Source organism: Tyto alba, unplaced genomic scaffold (assembly GCF_018691265.1).
Source record: "Tyto alba isolate M040663 unplaced genomic scaffold, T.alba_DEE_v4.0 Super-Scaffold_45, whole genome shotgun sequence".
NCBI classification, from domain to species: Eukaryota; Metazoa; Chordata; class Aves; order Strigiformes; family Tytonidae; genus Tyto; species Tyto alba.
The window spans coordinates 30,929,995-30,956,594 of NW_024881321.1; the positions used below are offsets into that span (position 1 = coordinate 30,929,995).

The 26,600-nt window shown below is 37.1% G+C and overlaps 1 protein-coding gene across 1 annotated transcript in view; it reads left to right on the top strand.

Annotated features, from left to right (window-relative positions):
- The window catches only part of ITGBL1 (integrin subunit beta like 1), a 158,644-nt gene that overhangs the window by 67,539 nt on the left and 64,505 nt on the right, over positions 1-26,600 (top strand). Inside the window, exons 5-7 of the mRNA XM_032997038.2 lie at positions 2,716-2,856; positions 4,881-5,021; positions 10,477-10,623. Coding sequence (XP_032852929.1) covers positions 2,716-2,856; positions 4,881-5,021; positions 10,477-10,623 — 429 coding nt within the window. The remainder of the gene's footprint in view (positions 1-2,715; positions 2,857-4,880; positions 5,022-10,476; positions 10,624-26,600) is intronic.

The window sequence follows — 26,600 nt, forward strand, 5'->3', positions numbered from 1 at the left end:
TTAGCTTTATCTGTCTTTATCCTTACACAGAAAACAAAATAAATTATTTTTGTTTAAGTGCTTTTGAAGGCAAAAAGAACTTCTATTTGCATAGAATTTGGCAGAGATTTTAAATGAAGGTAAACATAACAGTCCTCTGAAGTCCAAATCCAGGAGTAGAGTATAATATTTCCAGTAATTGCCTAAAATAAAATGAGTGGAGGGCAATAATTTTTATGTGCCAATGATTCCATTTATATTTATTTGCTTGTAACTATTACATATGATACCAAATATGACAAAAATTTACCATTTATTTAGATCCAGTAAACTCTCCTTCTGCTGTTTTTGTCATTTTTTTTTTCCCACACCTGTTTTACTGCTGGTTTATATTGTTAGGTTTTCCTCAGCTTTTATTTCCCCTTGTTTCATCCACTGGTGCGTATTCCAAAACAGACCAGATGCATCCCTGTTTTATGTGTATGTAGAAATCAAAGTATGCTGATATAAAAGGACAAAAAAATGTTGGTAGATTCAAGTCTTTAAGGTCTGTCATTCATCAGTGTAAAAGCCCTGATACCTTAGGTAAGTTTTGGAGCCTTCTAAAGTAAATATAAGGTATAAACTGACGGTATGCTTGACTTAGGTTATTGTAAACTGAAAAGTTTGTGCATGTAGGTTGTGTTAGATTTTGCTTAGCTTTCTAACACACCTCTACAGTATGTAACCATATGCTGAACCAGGCATTAAGCAGAAAAAATGGACAGCAAATGAACTGAGAGTCAAAGGTACCTACTTTCATGACAGAAGAAGCAAACCTCACATTCCTATATGGTTATTGCTTCTCTTTCCCATCCTGATGTCTCCTTTAATACCCTCTATTCTGTCTTTCATTCCACAGGATTTGCACCACAGGAATCATTTAGGTTTATTGATGAAGTAGTAAAGAAACAGTGTTCCAACCTGGTTCTGCTTAGCTAGCAATGCCCCCTGGACATTCTCCACAGAAAGGGTGAACCTAATCAGTGCCTGTTGTACTTTCACAGTTTGTGTAGCACCTACTTAGTTGCTACATACCCTTTATTGCCCTTGAAGGTATAGACAGGTCTTGAAGATTTTGTCTTCAAAGCAAGCTAACTCAGGAGGATCAAACTAATGAAAAAACAAAAGCTTCTATTTACACACGTTTCTAAACCTGCAGATGTGAGCTGGGATTTTATCCTGGAAAATCATATGATGCCATGGTGAGATACGGATAACATGCATTTTAATCTTTGCACAAGGGGACTGCATTTTTTAATCAAATCAGTTCTTAGGAGGGGAAGAGTTGCAAACATATATCAAGCTTTTCCAGCCTCAGCTGGATTTTTATGAGTCAGTTGACTGTATCACTTTTTGTTTGAGGTTATATAAGCTTTAGAATCAAGGTGCAGCTTAATCTTAATAAAGTATCATGGTTTCTAGCAAATTAAATTCTGATGCTGATCTTTATCTAAGGCTTTTTTTGCTCTAATGCAGTGATTTTGTTTTCAGTCAAGAGCAAGAGGTAGTGGTGAATTGTACAATTTAATTTATATTTGATTGAGGACTATACAAGTGTGAATGAAGAATGAAGTAGTAATGTTTTAATCTCCAAAAATCGCCAGTAGATCAAATTAACTTACTCCTTCACCATTTTTCCTTTTATTTCCTGTCCACTGTTCAAGAACAACCTATTGGTAATAAACATTATTTTAGACTGTCTTTGTTGCTTAGTTATCTAAGATGGTATGTTTATCTTCTGTTTTTTTTCAATATGTAACCAAACAATTGTAATGAAAATTCCATGTGTAATTGTAAAAACAGGAAAAAATTGTATTCCACAGGTCTAACTTTGCACTCATGATAATTAAGGATCTAAGTTGACCAGACTGTGATAGACATGACCAAGACTACTAAGCTTAGCATACCTAGAGGGAATAAGGGACAAGATCCTGATTTGATCCTTTTAGTAAAGAATTACCTTATAGCTTTAAGGTTAGTAAGTGTTGCAGCTACTTAATTTAAATGCTTTGTGTAATTGAAGCACATAGCAGAAGTCCACTAATGGATCAAAATGTTCAGGAGCTGGCTTCATCAAGCCTCAGGGGACCCAAATATCTTTTTGGGAGATGTATGGTTTGTTCACTGAACATCTAAAAGGTTAATTTTACTAATTCTTGTCTTTCATGAACTGGTTTATCCATGCTCAAAAATCTTCTTAACAGGTAAGAAGGAAATCCGTATATAATGTAGACTGTTTGTTGTATAGCAACACCCTTCTGCTGGAATTATCCGAGGAGTCAAGAACACACAATGCCTTCTTAGACATGCCAAGTATGGTGGGAAAGTGTGTCCTATCTTAACATTTAAAGCTGTGCTTAAATTTTAACTATCATATTTACCACCTTCCAAACTTACCTATAAAGTTTCAAAAATTAAGCTTACAAATATAAAAACATTGATGTTATTTTCTTAGTGTTTATTGATTAGATTTAATATGTGATTAAATGTAAACATGTTTTAAAACAGACTTGGGGAAAAGTATAATTCAGATATCCTTTGTCTTATTTTATGTAGGCACATACATTCTATAAATTTTTTTTATTCTGAGTCTATCACTAAAAGTTTTAAAATAAAAGATCAAAATAGTTAAATTGTTAATGCCTTTTAAAAACTTGCCTCTTTCTCACTGTATAAAATTTGTTTTGGCTTAAGGCCATGGAAAGTGTTACTGTGGAAACTGTTACTGTGAGGCTGGTTGGCATGGAGATAAATGTGAATTCCAGTGTGACATCACCCCCTGGGAGATCAAGAAAAGATGCACATCTCCAGATGGCAAAATCTGCAGCAACAGAGGTGTGTCATTTACACATTCCTTCTATGCATTTTTATATAGCTTGCTTTTATTTTACAATATGAATTTTCTGCAGTAGGACATAGATTGTGTTTGCTGATAGTTTCTAGTTTGTTCTCACTTAAAATCTGGATATATGTTTCCAAGTGAGTGGGTAGATACCTGTGTTTAGGTATAAATCTACAAAAATCCACGCCCATTTTTGGATTAAGCTCACCGAAGTTGTTCTCATCCTTCATTTTTGTAGTAAGACTGAGCAGGATAATTTGTTAGTACATCTGCTCTGGCAAGTGACCTATCCTGCAAAATAAAATATTAGAAGATTTTTGACTTTGAATGGAATGGTGCTGTAAGGCCAACAGGACTGTATGTCAATCCACTGTTAAAGAAGACCAAGGACCCACAATTGAATTGGGAAAATTAAAACACAAAGCTTTTAGTTTCTACTGCAACCTGAAAAAACAGGTACGAAGTGTTCAGTAACAATGCAGTGGAATGTATACAGAGCTGGAAAGGTAGATTTCACACAACATTTATAACTACATGGGATTTTACTTGCACAAAATTCCAAAATTTGAATTTTACCTTATACTTCTGTCTAATTTTGCCACTTTCGGAAAAAAAAAAAAAAAAAAGGAAATCACATTTAAGGTTGCTTTCCACTAGCTGCTATGTTTGGCTTCATTGAACAAAGAGTTAAAAAAACATGTTATTTTTTTTGGCAGTAGCCCAGAATAATTACAGTGGAACGTAAGTGCAAGTCACATAGATATCTCTCTTAAAAACATCTCTACTGACAAAATTTGTTATAGTGTGAACATCTAATTATCCTGAGAACATTTAGAAAACTTCACTTAATTGTGATGAAATTGAACCATTGGTTCAAATACAGAGATCACGTAGGCTCATTTTGTCTTGAGACTTCAGCAGTAAACACTGTTGTCAGTGTTTTTTCTTCTCCTTCAGTAATGTCACTGAATTCTGAAAGTATAAAAAATCCAGCACAAATCTCTTGAGGGCTGTCTTGGTGGCTTTAGCAGTGATCAGGGCGGGCAGTTCTTCCTGCTTCATGTAACTGTCATGCATGCATGATTGTGTAGACCTTCTCGTTTTAGAGAATGTGCCTATATATCTGTATGTACTCTCTAGTCAGGCTCTTCTGTTGTCCTCAAATGCATTATATTGTTCAGAGTAATCTGAATAAGAAGATAAAGACTTTGGTGGAGTAGCAGAAGATGAAGTTACTATTCAGGAAATGAACTGCATGCATCTGTAAGGTTAGGCTGGTTCTTTGTGGCCATTGGCACCTCAGAAAAAACTAGTGAGTGTATGGCCCTGAAGCATATTTGGATTTCTGAATAAGGAAACTGTCTTTTATTGTTCTTACTTTTCCTAATTAAAGTACGATGCATGTTCTCTATATATCAGTAAGGTTATGCCAAATTAGTATCTCTGTCATATTTCACATTTCCCTTCTTATTTTAAACAACAGGGTGAGGCCATGAATATTGACTTGGGAAAAGTGGAAAAAATATAATCTTCATGTAGATCTGTGCTGGTGTTCTTCTTAGGTAAATAATGACCTCCTAGACATTTTCATCTGGATTAGAGTCTGGATTCTCTTATAGTTTAAATGTTTATGCTGTAACAATCATTAATAATCCACTCTGCCCAAACCCAAGTCATTTAAACAGCACTGATTTTTATTGTCATTAGTGTCAAGGCAAATTACTATTGATGTCAAAGATTTACAATGGTTCTATGCACTACATTTTTCTGTTGATTCCTAACAAGGCTCAACAGTAAAAAGAAACTTGAACAGGAAGACAACTTGTTCATAAAAAGTATTACTACTAAATAATCATAGAGGGTTTTAAATCATAGGATTAACACTTACAGCTTTGAAACTGCACTCCTGTAAGAGCAGAAAAATCACAACTGTAAATTCCTGTAATCAAACTACTATTACTCTAAATTGCTCAGTTAATCTTCTACCTCTGTCTCTTTTTTTTTTTCTCTTTCCTAGGCACATGTGTATGTGGGGAGTGCACATGCCATGATGTGGACCCAACTGGTGACTGGGGAGATATTCATGGAGATACTTGTGAGTGTGATGAAAGAAACTGCAAAACAGTGTATGACAGATATTCTGATGACTTCTGTTCAGGTAAGGAATATATATTAAAGGAAACTGCGTGCAGTATTATAACAAAAGCATCCAATTGGTCTGATCTTGCTCTTCCTTAGTGCTCCAATTCTCATTTTCCTAAAATATAACTAAAATATACCAAGCTGATTTTTTGGGGAGTGGACTTTATAAATTAAAAGACATAATTCTGTTAAAAAATTGTTTCCAGTTCTAAAGCTTTCTTAAAGCATATCTTTTTTATTAAGCCTTTTAACAAAATTCTGTAAATACTAAATAGTTTTAGATGCCCATTTCCCTTCTAATGCTCTTGTCTTCAGTATAACCTAACATAAATTGCAGATTGGTTGAAACTTTAAGATATATGTATATATTCTTCCTTGGGGAAATTTAAATTTTAAAATTTGTTAGATCAAATTTTATTTGTTATGTCATGTTATATGGCAGGGAGAGGAAAAATGAGCTGAAGAAATTAGAGAAAAAATGAATTAATGAGTTAATGAAAAACAGTACCCTGAGAATACCAATTGACCTAAGAACAAGTAGAGCATCAATACGTGGAAAATATGAATGTGTGGTCCAGCTATAAATCACTGACTGTACATCTTACATACTTTCACCTTCATTTTTTCTTCTACTTGTACTTCGGAGCATTATATTTAGATTAGTTAAGGTCCGTCCAGCCATCCAGGGTTTGCAGTATATTTAGATTGTTGCGCCATGTGTTAACTAACAAAAGCTGAGATTCTGAGTGAGAACTTGCATACAGTTTTGTACAGTTACCAATAAAGATGCTAATACTGGGCAGGAGAGAAGGACTTTGATCACTACGCACCATGCTATTTGTACACACAGGAATTTGCAAGAAGAAACAAGGGTGATTTCAAAGGGACTTGACAGATTACAGGTTATCAGCTTTAATGTGTCCTGTAGAAATCTGTTCTGTCCTAATCAATAATAGGAAGAATGCAGTCACATCAAGGAAAATAATGATGTGATATATTCTCCTATTACTATAATGAGAGATACCTCATAGAAAGATCGTAGGAGTTGTCTGTAATAGGGAGAGAAGGCTGAAACAAACATGATGATACATAAAATTCTTAGCCTCTTCTTTGACTGTTATAAACATGAAATCTTTCTCAACTGTTGTGTTAGGGTTTTTTGTTTTTTTTTTTTTTTTTTTTTTTTAATAAATATGTCCTGGGTTGAGTGAGTGGTGGAGTTTTTTGGTGGCAGGGGAGGGGGCTATCAGGGTGGCCCCCTGTGAGAAGTTTCTCGAAGCTCCCCCAGCTCCAAGCCAGCTCCACTTCTGTTTGGGAAATTGAGCCAATCAGCTGCGCCTCTGCGATAACGTATTTAAGAAGGGACGTGGTGACGGGCAGTCGGACTTGTGAGGAGGAGTTGCTGCAGCTGCATGAACACCAAGGTCAGTGGAGGAACGGAGGAAGAAAGGAGGGGGGAGGTGTGCCGGAGCAGAGACCCCCCTGTATCCTGTGGTGAGACAGCAGGGCGGCCCCCCCTGCCACCCATGAAGATCTATGGTGGAACAGACATTGATTCATGGCCTGTGGCTCCTGCTTGCATGATCAAGGTTCTATGCCCAAAGAAGGCCGGGGTCTCATGGGAAAAGGTAGCCATGCTGCTGGGAGGATTGCAGCATGCGGGGGTGTCCCATGCTGGAGCAGCTTGGGAAGGGCTGCAGCCATGGGAGAGAATCCAGTCAGAGGAAGTTAGTGACCCATGACGGAGCAGTGTGGGGAACACAGTGGCCCATGGGAGGGACTCACATCGGAGAAAGTTTGTGGAGGACTGTCTCCTGTGAGAGGGGGAACCACGATGGAGCAGGAGGAACAAGTTCCAGACACTCCCCTCACCGAAGATGAAGAAAGTGGCAGTGCTGAATGCACCCCCATTCCCTGCCCCTGCGCTGCTGGGGGAGGAGGTAGAGATATCGGGAGCAGAGCTGAGCCCGGAAAGAAGGGAGGGGTGGGGGAAGGTGTTCTCAAGATGTGGCAATACTTCTCACTGTCCTACTCTGTTATGTGTTGTTAGTGTCTGTAATAAATGTATGTTCTTTTTTTTCTTCCCCTAACGAGTCTGCCTTTTGCTTGTGACCATAAAGGGGAATTTTTTCCCTATCCCAGTCCCATCTCGAACCCCAAGCCTGGCTCTCTGTCCCTTCTCATTGCCGGAGGGGAAGGGAGAGAGAGCTGCTGCATTGTGGTTGGCTGCCAACCAGGCCCAAACCACAACAAAATATCATTGAATCACTAGCTAATAGAATGAGAGAGAAAAAAAGGCATTTCTAAAAACCTTCAGTGAATTCATTTGCTTGTTTCTGTTTCAACTACCTACAAATGTTATATAAGTTTATTTAATTAATAATCTGGAAGTATGTAGAACTACAGTCATGAGAGCAGCAGGAGGATTGACTCTGAGATGTTGTCAATTTTTGAATGTATTATTGTGTTGCCGAGTATATTTTTAGCACTCAGGTACTGATCAAAATGTCAGCATCATCTAAGGAATACAAAGCTAAAAAAAAATCAGCATTTCAAACCTAATTGCAATAAAGCAAACCTGTGGCATCTACAGATAATGCTGCATCAGTGAAACAAGTCTTGAACTCCCTCTTTCCCAAACATTATTGCTATTGCTGCTGCTGCTGCCCAGGGTGGTAATGGTTGTAAGAAAGCAGAGTGTAATGAAGTATGGACAGTTACAAAGGAGTTGGGGGGAAGATATTGCCATTTGACATTGATTAAGGACTGGTACAGTGTTCTTTATTACGCAGAGATAACTGTAAATGTGAAAACCTTAAGAGAGATACAGAAGGAGGTACTCATAGGGCTTGCTTGATGTGACTAAAACTCATGTTGAAGTATAGCTTAGTTTTTCTATCTAATCAGTAAAAATTTTAGTACTACTACTTATTCTTATCCCTTCCTTTTCCATTATGTTTTAGAAAAGCCTAATTTAGCCTTATCTGGACATCCAAGTATGAATTTCTCAAATAGATTGCAAAAAAAATCCATTTTCACATAAAGCAGTGTGAACAATGTCTTATAATCCTGCTCTTTAGTCCAGTTTCAGAAATAGATAAGATGCATAAGTATTAATTTTTATTTATTGTTGCAGACAAAAAGAATCTGTAATTAAATCAAATATTTACTAGCAGAATTTTAACTGGATAGCTTTTTTATTTGTTTATGTGAAATAAATGTACTTAGTTCAGGAAGTGTGCATGCGTTCAGTGTGTCTGCAAAATATCCTATTTTCCAATTATTTGTAAACCGATTTAGGATGAATCCAAGAGAGATTAGTCAGATTAGGGAGAATAATCCATGTCTCTTAAAAGCTACATCAAATGGAACTGATATAAAACTTTTCCTGTCTCGTTTTTTCTACCTAATAGGTAGAGACAGGAAATCACATTGTCCTGAGTAGCAGATTAAAATTGTAGGAAATCATGTTTACACGTAAAGAGCTTTACTGTAACTGAATGAAATGCTGTGTTCATTTCATTAACTACAATTGACAGGAATTGACAGCCCTGCTGTGAGGATTTAGCATCACACCACAGCAGCTCCCTCCAGAAGCTTCATATGACTTGGGGTGACTGTCAATTTGCAGTACCTGATATTGGCAACTGGATGTCTTCTTTTAACATCTGAAGTGCTGTTCAGTATGTTACTGAATGATTTTCTTTCACAGGTGTTCACAACATTAAAGTGATTCTCCTTTAAAGAGAGAATAGCTTTTATGATTTAACATAGAAAAAAAAAAAGGCTTCAGTAGGAAAATTCCTACATTCACACATCTCATTAGCTCCTTTGCTGTGGCTCCAGCAAAGAAAACATTATATGAAAAAACACCATCCTCTCGTAAGTATTTATCTGGTTCAGGGAACATATGTCCAATTTACAACCTGTCAGCAGGTACACATGAAAGAAAAGGACAGAATCACAGAATCATAGAATGGTTTGGGTTGGAGGGGACTTCGAAGATCATCTAGTTCCAACCCCCCTGCCCCGGGCAGGGCCCCCTTCCCCCAGCCCAGGGTGCTCCCAGCCCCGTCCAACCTGGCCTGGAACCCTTCCAGGGAGGGGGCAGCCACAGCTGCTCTGGGCACCCTGTGCCAGGGTCTCGCTGCCCTCACAGTAAAGAATTTCTTCCTTATATCTGATCTAAATCTACCCTCTAAACAACAGGAAGAATTTAACTCTTTTCAAGGGAAACAAATAACTAATGTAAAGAAAAGTTATTGTTAAATTAATTACTTGTATTCTGGGAACTACTCTGATAACTTGTATAATAACTGTATTCTCCCATTTTCTCCTTGTGAACTGATAAATACATAAGTTTTAGAAATACAATATGCAAGTACACTTAGAAAGAGATATAAAGTCTGTGTTGCTATGGTTTTCAAGAAGAACCTAGATAGACAAGTGGACATCAGAGCAATGCTTTGGGGTCCTGTGTCCAGTGGACGATGACTATGTGAAAACTGTGAGAGAAGATCGAACCTGCGGTCAGAGCTTATGAAAATAAATATTTGATTTTGTGGCAAAGAATGTTTTTGCTGATGCTCAAGCTTTCTTCATCCAGTGCAAGGAACATTTTGTATTGCCAGAATCCTGCTGCTTTATGCAAAGATGCACATGATGAAGGGAGCTGGGCAATTAGCTTACTTTTTCTTGATCTGGTTATGTTAACATTCATATAGATTGTTTGAATGATTTTCCAGGTTCAGTTCTCAGGAGGGCTTCTCCCGTATCTTCCTGGCTGTCATGTTTTCTGGAAAAGCTTCTATAGAGTTCAGTTGTTTCTCCTCACCTCAATTTGCACAGTGAAAGTTGTGTTTATGTTGTTATATTCAGATATGGTCATGAAGACTCAAGTTAGCTAATGAGATACCAAAACTACATCCAACTGCCCTATTGAAATGACAGTTGATTATGTCCAGTATTTCATTATTTGCACATCAAAATTTAGTAGAAGGTACTTGTTTGAGTCTTTGAATTGGAGTGATATTTCTTGTCTCTAGTAAATCGTGTTGATTGCAGGTGGATAAAAGATGATATTGATATATTACATAGAGAATATGCTGCAACTGTGGTAGAAAAATAAGAACATAAAGGTAAATTCAATATTGCCTTATAATGGCTCCACTTTTCCAGACAGTGGATAAATGTGTATTTGTAACCTCTGTTCCACCCTTTTGCATGAGGAATATGTGCCAAGTGGCAAAACATCCCTTAAACAAAAAAAAAAAAAATAAAAGGAAATATGGCTCAAATGGAATGATAGACCAGTGCTATTTTCAGAAAAAAATAGATATAGTGAATTGATTGTATTTTTTGCCAGCCTGATCATTTAATAAAACCACAACTTTGATAAACTTCATCTAATCATGAGCTTTTAGTATCTATCATTGGTATGGAACTAATCTGTAATTGTGTTCTTTGTAAAGGTCATGGACAGTGTAATTGTGGAAGGTGTGACTGTAAAGAAGGATGGACTGGGAAAAAGTGTGAACACCCAAGTTATTGTCCATTATCATCTGAAGAAAGTGCTAAGAAATGCCAAGGAAATTCTAATTTACCTTGCTCTGGAAGAGGTAAGCACATTTCTGGAAGAATTTTCATGCCCTTAAAATGTACTTCCACTAAAAGAACTTTTACAGATGCCCAGCATTACTGGTACTGAAAAATGTGAACTTTCTTGGCTTACTGTGCATGAATCAGACCTTTGTAACTTGTGAGTTATGAGAAGGGAGGAGAAGAATACAAAGGGCACCTATTTTTCCTGTCGTCTACTGCTTTGTATTTTATTTTACATATCTCAACTTTTGTTTTGGAGGTTTTCAAGGATGCTTTGAAGATTGCTGTAGTTAAGTCTTTACTAAAGATACATTAAAAATATGATCCTATTCTATTCATTCTTTGACAAAACCAGAATGGGATTTTCATCCTGTGTAAAATATTGTGGCATCACTGTGATAAGAGCTGTTTGGATTTACACTGCCTAAGAACCTGCCCTACTGAGTGCATTCTAAAATGCAGTTGTTCTTCAGTGCAGTTTGTGAGCTAGCCGCTGACTTTTCATTTGAAAGCATTTATTTGTGACAGTGTAGCCTTTCCTAAAAAAGGTTTGACTAAAAAAATAGTATATACTAAGCCATTCACACAATTGAAATGCACATCGCAAGCAAAAGGACACTTTTCTCAGAGGGAAAGGGACCTGCTAATTTTCATCTGTCACTGTGTGAAATGTGGTTTTCTGCAGAGAAAAGAGAGAAAAGTAAATATGAGACAGACTTCTGCTGGAACAGGTAATTGAAGTTGTTATGAATTCTGCCCACTTAAGTATTTACTGGGAAAGGTTTAAAGCTACTCTTGAATTATTGCGTTTGACCCTAAATGTCATTTAATTTGTAATTTCTTCTTTCACTAATACTATCTAACCTGGACAAAAATTGTAGGCTGTCCACCCATGTTAGCACTGTGATAATTATGTTTTTCTCTCCCTGTAAATGTGTAGAAGCTCATAACTTAGTAAATGCAGCATTAGCTGTATCTTAAAAGAACTATGTATTAACAGATTGTTGCTTGATTTTTTCTTAAGCTACAGTTCTCCAGTGAATTACATCTCTCTTGCTAAAAATTCTCAGAGGAGATTTTGGCTACAAGTTAGGTGAAACATGACCATTTGTAGAGAATTAACTGCATTTTAGCGTTTTACTGTTCATGATTGCAAGAATTATAACTAAAAGAAAGGGGTGTTGACATTTGATTTATTTTGGTTCTGTTCTTTTTTTTTTTTTTTTTAATACTTGCTCATGCTTTTCCTGTTCTCATTGGATGCCAAATATCTCTTCTATCATCTGTTTCACTAGGAGTTGTGTTTGTTGAGTGCTTGGAGTCAATTCTGTGATTTAATTGTATTGTGCACTATGAGGGTCAAATGATAGAGAAAAGAATGACAGTCATAAAACAAAGTTTAATTTGAATAAAAATACAGTCAAGTTACAGAACATATTGTTCTAATGCTGGCAGAGTTCTCCTGTTGAGATACTAGCAGTGATGTAAGTACCTTTCAGTTGAATTAATTTCACTGAATGATCAGTTGATCAAAATTTTCAAATAAAGTACAAGCAGTATCTACTGGAGCAAAAAGCTTAATTGATAATGGCTTTCACTGGACTTCCTTTGACTTCCAAACAAGAAGAGATCACCAAGGTTTATGAGGAGGGCAAATAGCACAGATGTTGATCTAGGACATAGTATGATAGGACAGCTGTTGTAATAAAAGAACAAGAGATTCTGTATTCCATGCTTGAAAGAAAATTCCCATGAAAACTGTAATTTTAAAATGTAATGTGGTATCTTGTTTTAGTTCTATGAACAATTTTGCTTAGAGAATTGGGACAGAAAAAGAGAAAATAGATTTTAGTCTAATAATTTGTAACTTACTGAGTAGTGTATTTTTTTACCCTGGACTCCCTGGATTTCCCTTTCTTCCATCATATAATAAAAACCATGAAAAAGTTCCTGTACTGCTGAAGTGATGTAGGCATTTAGTTCCTATGAAAAATTGTCATTGGACATGCACAGTTAAATTCTTTGGTCCCATTTACTTGGCATTATAGCTTGTCATGGGCAGAAGTGTTACACAAGCAAATGAAGCAAAATAAAGATTTCCAATCAAACACAACCTCTTTCAAGTCTTCTGGGGTGGGAAAGGTCATGGACTTGTAACACCAGCCCCAATTTTTCTGAAGTCTATAGGGAGGATTTTGTGACAAGGAAGGGAAAGTTCCAAAGCAAATGGAAGTGTTACCTTTTCCTTTTGAACATTATTGTTTTGGTAACCCTCTTGTAATATTTTTCTACTAACTGTGGTACAAGGACAGTAAGCCATTGTACAGGCCAGGAGTGCACTACACTGCTGGAGAAGCTAGTACTTAATGTCCTTGTTTAATGGGATCTTTTCGTAAAGCAGTTAATGTATGGAATTAGATGCAGAATGGAGAGCCCAGAGATGCAGGTGCATGATTTTATGACTTTGCTATGTATTGTATTTCCTTGAAGAATGTTTTCTATTCATCTGTACCCTTTTTTTCTTAGCTTATTCAACAACAATTATGACAGCTAACACACTCTTTTGCAATCACTTTTATGGTCTTGGATAAAGACATTGAAGAACAAAGCATTTTTAGGATATCTAATGCCATATAGATAGCCAAAATGTGTAACAAGAAAATGATAGAATTGTTACAATTTGGTCTCTATAGTGTCTGTCTAAATGCTGACATACACTGAAATTTTCAGGTGAAGGAGTTAAAAACTTCAGCTGTGATATTCTGTTCCCAAGATTAACAAAAATTATATTTCTTAGATGGTATTTTCTTGTTGAAATGTTACGTATGATTTCAAAATGTGATAATCCTTCACTTAAACAGTAGTAAAAAACCCCAAACATTCTGCCCGAGGAAGCATTAAAGAAATAGTTCTGCAAAGCTTTGGCTGGCCATTTTTAGTTTTTTGTGCATTTTGCAAAAGTTTCTGATATGAACGATTATAAAACTCCCAATGATTCAGCTTCAGTCTGTGCAATCCCCAATTATAATTACAGAAGGTGAACCAAGAAAAAAAAATGGAAAAAAAAAACCCCACACCAAACCAAGCCACCAAGTCCTCTAAATTCCTCATAAAAGAAAGGTTTAGGCTTTGTATATTTTTGTGTCAGAGATTTGGAATGGTGGGGGCTTACATTAAAAAAAATATATACCCCTTAATTCACTTCACAATATTGTACAATATTAGCACAAAATTCATGGCAATATGATACTCTTCAAAAATTTTCAAGCAGTCTGAGGCACCAAAAGCTTCCATCTTTTAACTTAATTTTGGTAAGGTGCTTATTTTATACATTATACTTCGTTTTTACAGGTAATGATGAATGGAAAAGAAAAGAGAATGTTAGCCTAATCTTACTCCTTTTTTTTTATGATTCAATGACCCAATATGTTTGTAATATTAAGTTTTCATATAAAGTACTGGAGTTTTATATAAATGTACTCAAATTTTTATTAGTTACCTTTAAGGCAAATTATGTTCCTACATAGGCAGAAATAAAGAAAGTATCAGCAATGCAAACTAAGAGAATTGTCATGTGCCACCCAGATTTTGATAATTCCAGGTTCCCTTAACTATAAATCATGTAATCCTAGCAAGAGAAAAAAAGATATAAGAAAAAGTTAACAGTGAAAGAAATAATTTTTAAAGTATTTAATATTTTAAGGGTACATAAAACTTGTATTAAAAATTTTAGACAATTAAAAGGATGTTATGAAGAACACGACCTAATTAGATAATCACTATCTATAAAATGCTATAGATTATAATTTCTCAGTCTGCATTTCACTATCCTGAGAGCAGATGAAGCAGTGAAATTTTATTCCAGACTGTAATTCCCTTCCTGATTTTCCCCAGCCACTCACAGGAATAACAAGATCTTTCATGGGTGCTGGTCAGCATGTGAGAAGAGCAGAGGTGCTGCCAAAAATACATTTCACCATGGTCTTATATTTGTTAGCTTCTTCAGTAGGTGAAGGAGAGAGAAGACCTTGTATTGACATGTTGAGCATTAAGTGAGAATGTCTACATTCTCAAATGACGTTATAAAGGCAGAGGAAATGTAAATCCTCTCAGTTACATCAATCAGGCTGTCTTTACCTTCAGTAGTTCCTGTTATATATAATGGGAGAGACGTTTCAGATGAAAATTTTGGCAATTAAAATACACTGTCACTAGGTTATTTCCAAAAATTACCTTTCCTATGAAAGCATGTTGAGGATGACAAGAGATTCTAGCCAGTTTCATTCATACAAGGTGAATAATTCCTTCTACACTTTCATTCCTGAGAGTGCCTTTTATACTTCCTGCATGATTTTTCACTATAAATGTAATATTTTCTCAGTGAAAGTCTGTCCCTTCTAAGAACATACTGTACAACAAGATCAGTGTCAGAGATAAGGGAAAAGACCCACCAAAAATATTTATGGCAAGAAATAAAAAGATAGCATATTGTTGTCAAGATTAAAGGACAAGACAAATCACTTTTCTCTTTAAAATGTGCATCGCTCACTTGAGTTTCCCCTTAGGGCAAAAAGCAGATTTCAAAATATTTATAATTAAAAAGCCTTCAGGAAGAGAACTGAAAATAAAGAGTAGGTTTTGAGAATAGATGAGAGGTTTTTTAAAAATAATTTTGTTCTCATCGCTTACCCTTAGTGAAGGCAGCCATCCCATGACAGTGATCCAAAGCCAGATAAATGACAAATCTTCTTATTGGTAGCGTCTTTTACCATTTTAATCTCTTTCATATTATTGCTTTTATTTATTTGTCATATGGAAAGAATGAGACTGTTTCATTATCTGTGAAATTCCCCCTTAGACTTGTCCTCTAGCATTGACTATCTGAAATATGAAGAGATTTTTGATTCTGTACTGAAAAAGATTTCTGTAGTTTTTGCGAACTCTCCTAAGTCCCATTTTCAAAATATTAAATTCATGAGTTCAAAAGCTGTATGGCATTTTGAAAGTTTACCAACATAGTTACTTTACAGTAACCTTATTGTTTCTTCTCTATTTAAAATTACAGATGTTGACTGACTTAGTGGAAGAGTAACAGTGCTCAATGCATTATTAAAGATTCCTTGTGGTGAACTGAGACAGTGAATCGATTCCTTGTGTTCAGTGCTGGATTCTGTAATGCATATTGCAACCCTGCACAATGCCATCTCCTGGAGTCTGGAAACAAAGCTTAGTGATAAGGGTCAATGATGACCCCAAAGAGCAGTGCCATTGGCCAGTGGCTGCTGTAAAGTCCTAATCCTTTTTGGGATATTTTGGCAGTACTGTTGTATAATATGCACTTTATGCTGCCCTGAAACATAGCTCACCAAACCCTTGGCTAATATAAGAAATGCTGTAAATTCCAGTTGATACAACACACCATGATATACAGAAGGAAAGAGAAACACACATGGAATAAATTATATCTGTGTACTGACAAGAGTGGATGGAAACTAGGTAAAAAGATATGTGCTAAATACATACCTAAAAGCAGGTGTAACTGCAATTCTCTTCTGACTTTTGTGAAGTCTTACATGACTGATCATAAATATGACATAAAATAAATAATTTCTGGGGTTAAATCATCAACTACTATAGCTTTATATCAACCTTTGGATGACATCATTCAGTATATCTTCAAGATTTTTAAATCTACACAAATTGTAATGTATTAATGCCAATCTGATCATCTCTCCAACAGGTAAGCCTCTATAGATAGGTAGGTAAGCCTCTATAGAAAGGACAGAAGGGCTGCTGGTGGCACGTGCCAGATCATGAGAACTTGTTCTGTGCTATTACCACTGGAGCCTTATTTACTATAGTTTTAGATCCTCAAAGTTCTGGTTCTTTTGTTCTAAATGCAGTTATTAATTAAGGGACTTTGGGGTCCTCCTCTGGTATGATATTGCCAAAACCAATCACCCAAAAAAATTTCCTATTTCTATTAAGCATCTAAAAAACCATTGTTCCTAAAGCCTATTGCTTGTTGACTTGGAAAAGCAAGATGATAGTAGAAGTTGTCATTTGAGTAATTCACTACACTTTATATATGACAAGATTGGGTTAGAGCAAAAAAGTGTAAACAATCCAAAGGTAAAATCTAGGTTACTATCCCTGCTACCAGCTCTTTATTACAGCATCCTATTATGCAAATTGCACTGTTTAATTGAAGTGTAAATTACTCTAATGTACATCATCTCTGAATTTGGCCCGCTGTTTTCATTCATTTTGCATGACCCCTGCATTCTGAAGGAGGTCTTAATTAAAGCACTATAGTAGACAGCCTGGCAGCAAGTAATGTCATTAGATGGTATAACAAGAGCAGAACATAAATGCAAGTCATGCGTCACGTCTCTAGCTTTCACCTCATCAGCTTTGAGACTGAGCTCTGTTATACACCTGTGCTTCAAACAGAGAGGCACTCTTACCATACCAGTACTTTAAGGCTGAGTGAGCTGGCATAACAGTATTTGTTATACAATTTGGTATACCCTTATATGCTGGAGTGGCAGTCTGGAGTCCACTTGTAGTTTGTTGAAGTCTAAGAGAAAAAAATACAGATAAGTAGTTGCATCATACTCCTCCTAGATTTGTCTATCAACAGTTTATATCACTGATTTTAAACTGCTTCTCTGATTCAGGCTCTGTTTGAGCCTATGTCTCTCTGCTAACCGAAGCAGGATCCTCTGGAACGTGCCTTATGTTAGAAAAGCCAGTTTGGAAATGCTGAGACTATTTTACCTTTTTCCATTTCCAATTTGTTAAAATCTGTTTATCTTTTTTTATCAGAAAATGTTCAGGATCTCAATACTTCAGTATTTCTCTGTTGAGAAATGTACTTATTTGTCACTGACCCATCTGCAGCACTCCCAGCTATTGTTTTTGTCTTTTACTCTTGTCTGTTTGGGGAAACAGCAAGTAGGGACAGAGGAATCAAGGAAGGACTGTAAATCAAGAAACCATTTCATTTCGGCAGTGAACCCATACTTGCAGTGCTTATAACTCAGTAATAAATAAAAGGTTCCAGAAGTACTTTGTTTCTGCAGAAGTGCTTTTTAAATCTGTTCTGGTAGAAGCAGGGTGTGTTGGAAGTTGTTTCTGAGATGTAGGTGATATTGTAGGAGTGAAATAACTTACAAAAATTTCTATAATAGAATTTGTTAATGTTCTGAAGCTTCCCATTTGTTTTCACAGGTAGAAGTTTGAGAAGAGGTAGAAAACAAGGAAAGGTAACATCTGTTTTAGGATTTAGGCCTGTGGGATAAAAGCCCAGTATAACAAAGGAATCTTGAAACCATGGCATCTGTGGCTGGCAGAGTAATAACCATGGATGCCACTTCACAATGAGAATAACTTGGCATGCTCTTTTTCAATACATCATTTTTTGATTCGAATATCTTTTATTTTATTCTCACCAGCAAGAAAGGCAGTGTAGGACAAAACAGATTCTGATGTTTAAAGGGATATGCAAGAGGCAGGCACAATTATTTATAGATGATATATTTGTGTAATTATTTCTACATGATATATTTATGTAATTATTCATATGTGCTATATTCATATATAATTATTTGTTATGAGTGTGGTAGGTGTCTGCTACAGAATACCTGATAAAGAAAGGATGTAAAGGAAACTTTCACACAGCTGAAGGAAGCCTCATAATTGGAGGCCTTGCTATCATGGGCAATTTCAGTCAACTTGATATCTGCTGGAAGATCAGGATAGATAAATGCAAGTAATCTAGAAGATTCTTCCCACATCTCTCAAGCCCCTGAATCTCAAGGCAGGGACTGAGCAAATGAAGTCCTTCCCATTATAGGAGAGGATCAGATTTGAGATCACCCGAGGAACCTGAACATACATAAGTCGATGGGACCCAATAAGATGCATCCCAGGGTCCTGAGGGAAGTGGCAGATGTAGTTGCCAAGCCTCTCTCAATCATATGTGAAAAGTCATGGCAGACAGGCAAAGCCCTCAGTGATGGAAAGAAAGGAAACCACATCCATTTTTAAAAAGGGTAAAAAGGAGGGCCCTGGGAAATAAGTCAGCCTCACCTCTGTGCCTGGTAAGATCATGGAACAGATCCTCTTTGAAGATATGTCAAAGCATATGGAAGACTGGGAGGGTACACAGGCAGCCAACATGGCCTCACCGAGGGCAAATCATGCCTGAGTAATCTAGAGGCCTTCTGTGATGCAGTGACTGCATCAGTGGACAAGGGAAGAGCTGCAGACGTCATCTACCTGGACTTCTGCAAGGTTTTTGATATAGACCTTTCCAACATTCTTTTCTCTAAATTGGAGAGATGGATTTGGTGGAGTACCGTACATAATTCCTTCTCTATCCCAGTCTTGCATAATTGTTCTTCTCCTGTAACTTCCCATTTTCTACTAGGGGGAATCTCTCTTGCTTTTTTCTAAATGCAAATATTCAGTGATTGTTAGTGTGTCTTTTGGCATAGTTTGTCTTTTTTTCAGGCACCCCTGTTTTATAAAATTGAGCTTGGCTTCTTGTTTAGAAGAGCAGGGAACGTAATATAGACAGCAAATGAAAAAATAATAATTCATAATTCATAGTACCATGGCATGAAGCCCTGGAGAGAAGAGGAGCCCAAGAGATCTGGTCAGTATTCAAGGATCACTTCCTCCAAGCTCAGCAGCAATGCATCCCAACAAAGGGGAAGTCAGACAAAAATGCCAGGAGGCCTGCATGGATCAACAAGGAGCTCCTGAACAAGCTCAAACACAACAAAGGAAGCCTACAGAGGGTGGAAGCAAGGACAGACAGCCTGAGTGGAACACAGGAAAATTGTCCAAGCAGCCAGGGATCAGGTTAGGAAGGGCAAAGCCCTGACTGATAGAATTAAATCTGACCAGGGATGTCAAGGGCAACAAAAAAAGTTTCTATAGGTATATTGGTGATGAAAGGAAAACTAGGGAAACTTTGAGCCCTTTCTGGAAGGAAACGGGAGACCTGGTTACCCGGGATATGGTGAAGGCTAAAGTACTCAATGACTTTTTTTGCCAGAATCTTCACCAGCAAGGGCTCCAGCCACACCACCCAAAATGCAGAAGGTAATGGCAGGGACTGGGAGAATGAAGAACCACCCACTATAGGAGAAGATCAGGTTTGAGACCATCTAAGGAACCTGAAGGTGCACAAGTCCAAGGGACCTGATGAGATGCACCTGTGGGTCCTGAGGGAACTGGCAGATGAAGTGGCAAAGCCACTATCCATCATATTTGAGATGTCATGGCAGTCTGGTGAAGTTCCCACTGACTGGAAAAGGAGAAACATAAGCCCCATTTTTAAAAAAGGAGAAAAGGAAGACCTAGGGAAATACAGGCCAGACAGCCTGACCTTTGTGCCCAGTAAGATGATGGGGTGGATCCTCCTGGAAACTCTGCTAGAAAATAAGGAGGTGATTGGTGACAGCCTACATGGCTTCACTAAGGGCAAATCATGCCTGACAAATTTGGTGGCTTCTATGATGAGGTTACATCTTTGGTGGACAAGGGAAGAGCAACTGATGTCATCTATCTGGACTTGTGCAAAGCATTTGGCACTATAAGTCGGAGAGACATGGATTTGATGAATGGCCCACTCACTGAGTAAGGAATTGGCAGGAAGGTCACACTCAAAAGATTGCGTCAATGTCTCGATGTCAAATTAGAGAGCAGTGACAAGTGGCATTCCTAGGGGATCGGTATTGGGACCAGTGTTGTTTAACATCTTTGTTGGCAACACAGACAGTGGGGCTGAGTGCAGCCTCAGCAAGTTTGCCAACGGCACCCAGCTGTGTGATGCGTTCAACACAATGGAGGGAAGGGATGCCATCTAGAAGGACCCTGACAGGCTTGAGAGGTGGGCCCATGCAAAACTCATGAAGTTCAATAAGGCCAAGGGAAAGGTCCTGACCATGGGTCGGGGCAATCCGAAGCACAACTACAGGCTGGGCAATGAGTGGATTGAGAGCAGCCCTGTGGGGAAGGACTTGGGGGTGTTGGTGGATGGAAAACTGACTATGAGGCAGCAATGTGAGCTTGTAGTGCAGAAAGCCAGCTTTGTCCTGGACTGCATCAAGAGAAGTGTGGCCAGCAGGTTGAGGGGGAGTGATTCTACCCCTCTACTGTGCTCTCATGAGATGCCATCTGTAAAGTCCAGCTCTGGGGCCCCCAAGAGAAGAAGTTCACGGACCTGTTGGAGTGGGTTCAGAGGAGGTCCACAAAGATGATCAGGTGGATGGAGCACATCCCCTTAGAGGACAGGCTGAGAGAATTGGGGTTGTTCAGCCTGAAGAAGAGAAGGCTCTGTGGAGACTATATAGCAGCCTTTCATTCCTATAAAGGGGCTATAGGAAAGATGGGGAGGGACTCTTTATCAGGGACTGTAGTGATAGGATGAGAGGTAACATTTTTAAACTGAAAGAGAGTTATATTTAAATTAGATACTAGGACGAAAATCATCACTGTGAGTGATGAGATGCTGGCATAGGTTACCCAGAGAGACTGTGGTTGCCCCCTCCCTGGAAGGGTTCAAGGCCAGGTTGGACAGGGCTTTGAGCAACCTGGTCTAGTGAAAGGTGTCCCTGTCCATGGCAGTGGGGTTGAAACTAGATGGTCTTTAAGGTCCCTTCCAACCCAACTATTCTATGATTCTATGATAATGTAGTCACCTTGTGTTTATATAATATAAGAATCTCAGCATCAGAATTGTTATCCAGAGAAAGCGTATGTGAGAAATAATAATTTTTCAAGTGTTGTGTGTGAATTTGGGTTAAACTTTCAGTAGTGTCTGTTCTCTTTACACTGCAGTGCAATGCGTATCTGTGGATGATGCATATATCTTACAGAAATTCACCATATATTAATAAGATATAATAGATCACAGTCTTAATTTATCGGCCAACTTATGCTGTTTACAACTGAAGGAACATGGTTAAGTTTCAAAAAGTTCAGGCATAGCTTTGCAGAAGTGGATACTTGCAAGTGCTACGCTTTGCAGCAGGCTGACAATTTTGGAACATTTAACTGTAGTGGATTGCTGTAATTATCATAATTGCCATTACCTAATCAAAGAATGAACTGACACTCATTTGTGCTAGACTTCCTCGGAATCTTTTGTCTAGTCTGTCTCTTTCATTTGATTGGATAGTGAGCTGCATAATGACCCACAACACATCAACACCTTTGATGGATGGTATGTGCTTGTAGAGTCTAGAAAGGGAGTATATTGTCAATGCTAGATGGCGAAACTACATACACTTAAGCAGTAAATCCTGATTGTCAGAGGTTTGTAGTAAAATTTCTTTAGTTTCTGCTGAAGGATGCCTAACAAACATTAAATATACATGCTGATTTGCTATACTAAAATAATTTGTAAGGAGGTAGAACATAACTATTTATTCCAGTCGGAGAAGATATAATCGATTAAGATTAATAATAGTTTTAAAAGTGCCTTAGATTTTTACTTCTCCAAGTTCTATCCTATTTTGGTTCATTCCAAAAATTATGTCAGACCTGAAGTCAGGATATATCGACGTCTTGAGTACTTGCAGAGATACGGGGATGATTCACAGTGCCGAAAAAATTATTCGTTGGAAAGTGCAAGGGTAATTGTATGAAGGAATGTTTGTGCAATGCATACAGCATGAGAGATAGATGCAGGTTCATTTTACATTTGTGGAAGCATAGCAGCTATTTAAAATTAAAGTACCTTTAAATACCTTTTCTAAGTTTGGTATATCAAGTATTTGTAGTTTGTTCCCAGTATCAGGAGACATTCCAACAGAATCTCTTCTGGGAAAAAAGAAGCAATTGAGGTGTGTACATATTTATGTGTGACAGCGGATTAGGCTTCACATCTTGTTGACTAGAACAAATACCTGATATGAAGTCATGAAGTTGTACATTGCAGCAGAAAGTGAGATGAAGACCTGTATTGTCCAAACATTTTACTCATCCCCATAATAAATGTGTGTATATTGAAGCATCACTGCTTGAGTCAGCTTGCATTTGGAAATGCAGAACTGACTGGTGTATGCACAACAGAGCATTTTTTTTACCTGTACAGCTGCCTACGAGGGGGAAAAAAAGTCAAGTCATCACATTAAATATATGCTACCTATTGTAAACATAGTAGAATATTCTGCATGAGGTTCATCACTTGTATTTATCTAGGCATCAAAATGTGAGATACTTCAGCATTTGTTTTCAGTGGAAAGATAGTACCTCTGAATCAGAGGCAATTTGCCCATTTCTGTGTTACTATAAGATGAATTGTCATCATTCATACTTTTCCCTACTGTCCTTAAAGAGAATGACTGTCAGGCTAACCTTTAGATGCCTGCATTTGGGTTCTACGAATCTCACCAGTTTATGAAATTATTTACCCCAACTGTAATGTTTTACTATAGTACAAATAAAATGAATAGAAGTCTGTGTGGGCTGGAGCAAAGAACCTCTGCTGTTGATATGCAGATATGAGTCCTTTTTCTGAATATCTTGTTCTAGTTTACAGAGTGCTTTGAGCTGCCTTAGCAGTGACATCTAGACTAGTAAATTAAATAGTGCTATGGATCATCCCCAGGCACTGCAGCTTGCTTGCCTGTAATGTCAGATTGTTAGAACAGTCACTGGCCCACTTTTTCCCTATGCCAGCTAGTATTCTTTCCAAATAATTCCTGCTTATAGTTCAGGAATTAGCGTGGGCTAGTGACTGGTCTCTGTAGGCAATCTGGATGCAGCCACCTTCATGAAAGACAGCTTGGTAGTACAGATGCCAGTACTTCTGCGCCAATTGGCCTCAGTGCCAGCGAACAGTCCCAATCCCATTTAATTGACTAGTAAAGAGGCATCTATCAAATACCGTGCTGTTGTTCTAGTAATGAAGATTGACCTTCTTTCTGCACTGTGGTTGGTGTGGTATCTATGTGGCCCACAGGAAAAGATGAAAGAAAGCAAAGAGTTTCCAGCACACCTTGCCAAGGACCTGTTGCCTACTCTGAGGCTGTTACCTGCTCTGTACCTTCTCCAAGACAGCAGCTTGTGTAAAATTAATGGATCAGTGCTGTTCCAAAATTGATTTTATATAGTGCGACAGAAGATTAATAGATCTCTAGGTAGACTGAGTACTTTGACTTCTTCCTTCTTTTCTGCTTCTTTTATGAAAATTTTTACTTTAAAATACCTTAAAGGCCCTGAAAGTTCAAATGGAAGCAATATTTTAGCTGAAAAATGTTAAGAACTGACAGTGTTCAGATTGTTGGTGAATACCATGACACTTTGTTTTCCAGGATTTGCTTTTTGGAAAGGAACCCTGGACTTCATGACATAATTTTAAAGTCCAACATTTCATAGTACAAAAATGACACTTCACCCTTTATCTTAGCTGGATTTAGAACTGACCAGGCTCTAGCTTAATTAATGCTTGCTTGCTTATCTTCCTCATAGTTTCTTGTTTGAGGAGTTCATTATTTCTCTTCAAGTATTTTGCTATGTCGTGCTTATGGTGCAGAATGAGTTATTCTACTTCCATGGTAACTGGATATCAGTACAGTGTATTTGAAGCATATAGGTACAAAGATTAAAAACTTCTTTAAATTCTGTAAGGGAGAAATTTATTAAGAAGCTAAGCAAACTTTAGTTTTCTGATAGGTAAAAATAACCTTGCATGTTTATGTCAATAGTAATGTTCTGCTTCAGTTCAATTCTAAAGTGCTGTTCGCCAAATTTTGATGAAGCACTGACTGATACATTAGAGATGCAGGTATTTGTAAGAGTGAGAACACTGTAAAGGTAATTTATTTAGTCAGCCAATCTCATTTTCAAAGCATATAGGCTTTTCTATCAGGAACAAAAGTCCCTCTCTTTTTAGCAAAGTAACTTTACGAAGTTAATACATATAGAGAATGCTGAATTTAAATCAACATGATCTTGATATTTAAACTGAACTTTTGCCATACTACTTTTTGAGGTTGCTTTTCTGGTGTGAAGGTGCACAGTGATCAATGATAAGATCTGAAAGGAAAAAAACAGAGTATCTTGTAAAAACATGTGACACGATTTTTTTTTTTTTTCCTGAGGAAAGTAAAAAGGAAATGTTATGAGTGCTGTTAAGTAAGAATGTCTTTAAAAATGTGTTCTTTGGAAAATTAGTTCTTTAGTGCTTTAAAGGTCTATCAAGCACCTACTGATAACACTTAGCAACATTTTTTACATGGATAGTGCTTTTAAAGTATTTTCCATGTGATTTTATAAACAGTTTCATCCTTGCTTTGCGTAGGAAACTGAAATGATAGCATAAGCTCCACAAGAGAGAGATGTGGAATTGTTTTCCTACTTTTAAGTGCTTTTAGAGAGATTTGTGTGCTATGAGAAATGAGTACAGACTGGACTAAATATTTTAAATAGAAGCAAGTAATCTGGGGAGAAATGAGACTGTAGGGAAGTATCTAGGCTTCTGATTTTTGCAGTTATCAGTAGAAAGTGGGAAGTATAGTTAGTAGCTAAGAGCCTAAATACTTTCTGAAATCTTTGTTAGGTATAAATCTAAATATTGATATGAAACTTTGGGAAATAATTCTAGGCTAAAGTTGTTTGCTGCAATTTATGTTTGGAGAAAACTGCTGAAAGGTTTAATGACAGTTCAAAGTCAAGAGGTCAGGTTGAAAGCTAGTCTTCATACTGTGAAAATTGTAATATTTCAAAATCTTTCTCCCAGAAGTTGCAGATCTTTTTCTGAGTTAGTGTTTCAAGAAGAGGAACTAGAAATTGCTGTAATACATTGTCATTTTTGTTTCCTGAATGCCATTAATGCATTTATTTTACAGGAACTGCCTCAATTTTTCTAAATAAAAGGCCCATGGGTTCAAATGTTCCGCCCTTTCCTTGCCATCTTCATTTGTCCAGTGTTCAAAATACTTTCAGCAGACAGCTTTGTGTGTTTTGTTAGGAAAATTATTTTATGGCACACTTGAAGTCTGATATTTGTCTTTGTCTTTGTGTTCTCTTTAGTTTGTCATCTAAATCACACTTCAGAAAGCCAATAAAAACAGACATGACCCAAAAACCTAAGTATTTCTTATTAAGTCATAATTTCTGTGAAATGTACTGGAATTTCAGCTCTCAACTTCAAAAACTGAAAGCTTAGTTTTGGGTAAAACCAAACAAAACAAGTATCTTACAATTATAGAGGTTTTCAGAAAGACAGATAAATATCAGATCCAAGAAATTGCTGTCATAAAAGTATTAATACTTGCTGAATCTGCTCCATCTGAGACATGGAGGCAGAGAAGGGCAGAGAAATGAGATACTAGACATTAATGGTTTTATTTTATGCTTTGGGTTTTTGTTTGCTTGTTTGGGTTTTTGGTTTGTTTTTTTTTTTTTTTTTTGTGGGTTGATTTTTTTTTGCGGGGAGGGGATTGTTTGTTTGTTTTTCTTTGTGTTTTTTTTTTTTTTTATTATTCTCATGGATCATAGTCATGGTTTTAATGCCCAAGTAGCTGAAGACATGCTGCTCCTATTTTTTTATAAAGTGTAGTATGTACACCCTTTCTTTCTTGTATTTGTACTGTGATAAATAATTACTGTCTACTTTACTTACTCATCAGAAATCAGTTGTTGCCTAAATACATAATTCAAAATGACACCACTTTAACAAGGAATGTTTTTGGAAAGTTGTATGACAGAGAACTGAATGTGAACCTCTATGCACCTAGCAGGGTCCCTTTCTCTATCAGTTTACTCCTGAATCTTTCATCTACATCTTCTTCGTCCTTTATGCAGGCCAACTTTGTAACTGTGTGTTTGGAGTTAATTTATACTGTTGTTTGCTTGCTACACATGCCTTTCTTCTTATTGTGAAAGGTGTCCATTTTGTAACTATGTCAGTACTGTACATGTTTATAATGATGTGGAACATAAAAAAACTTCCTTCTTTCTAAGTGGGTCA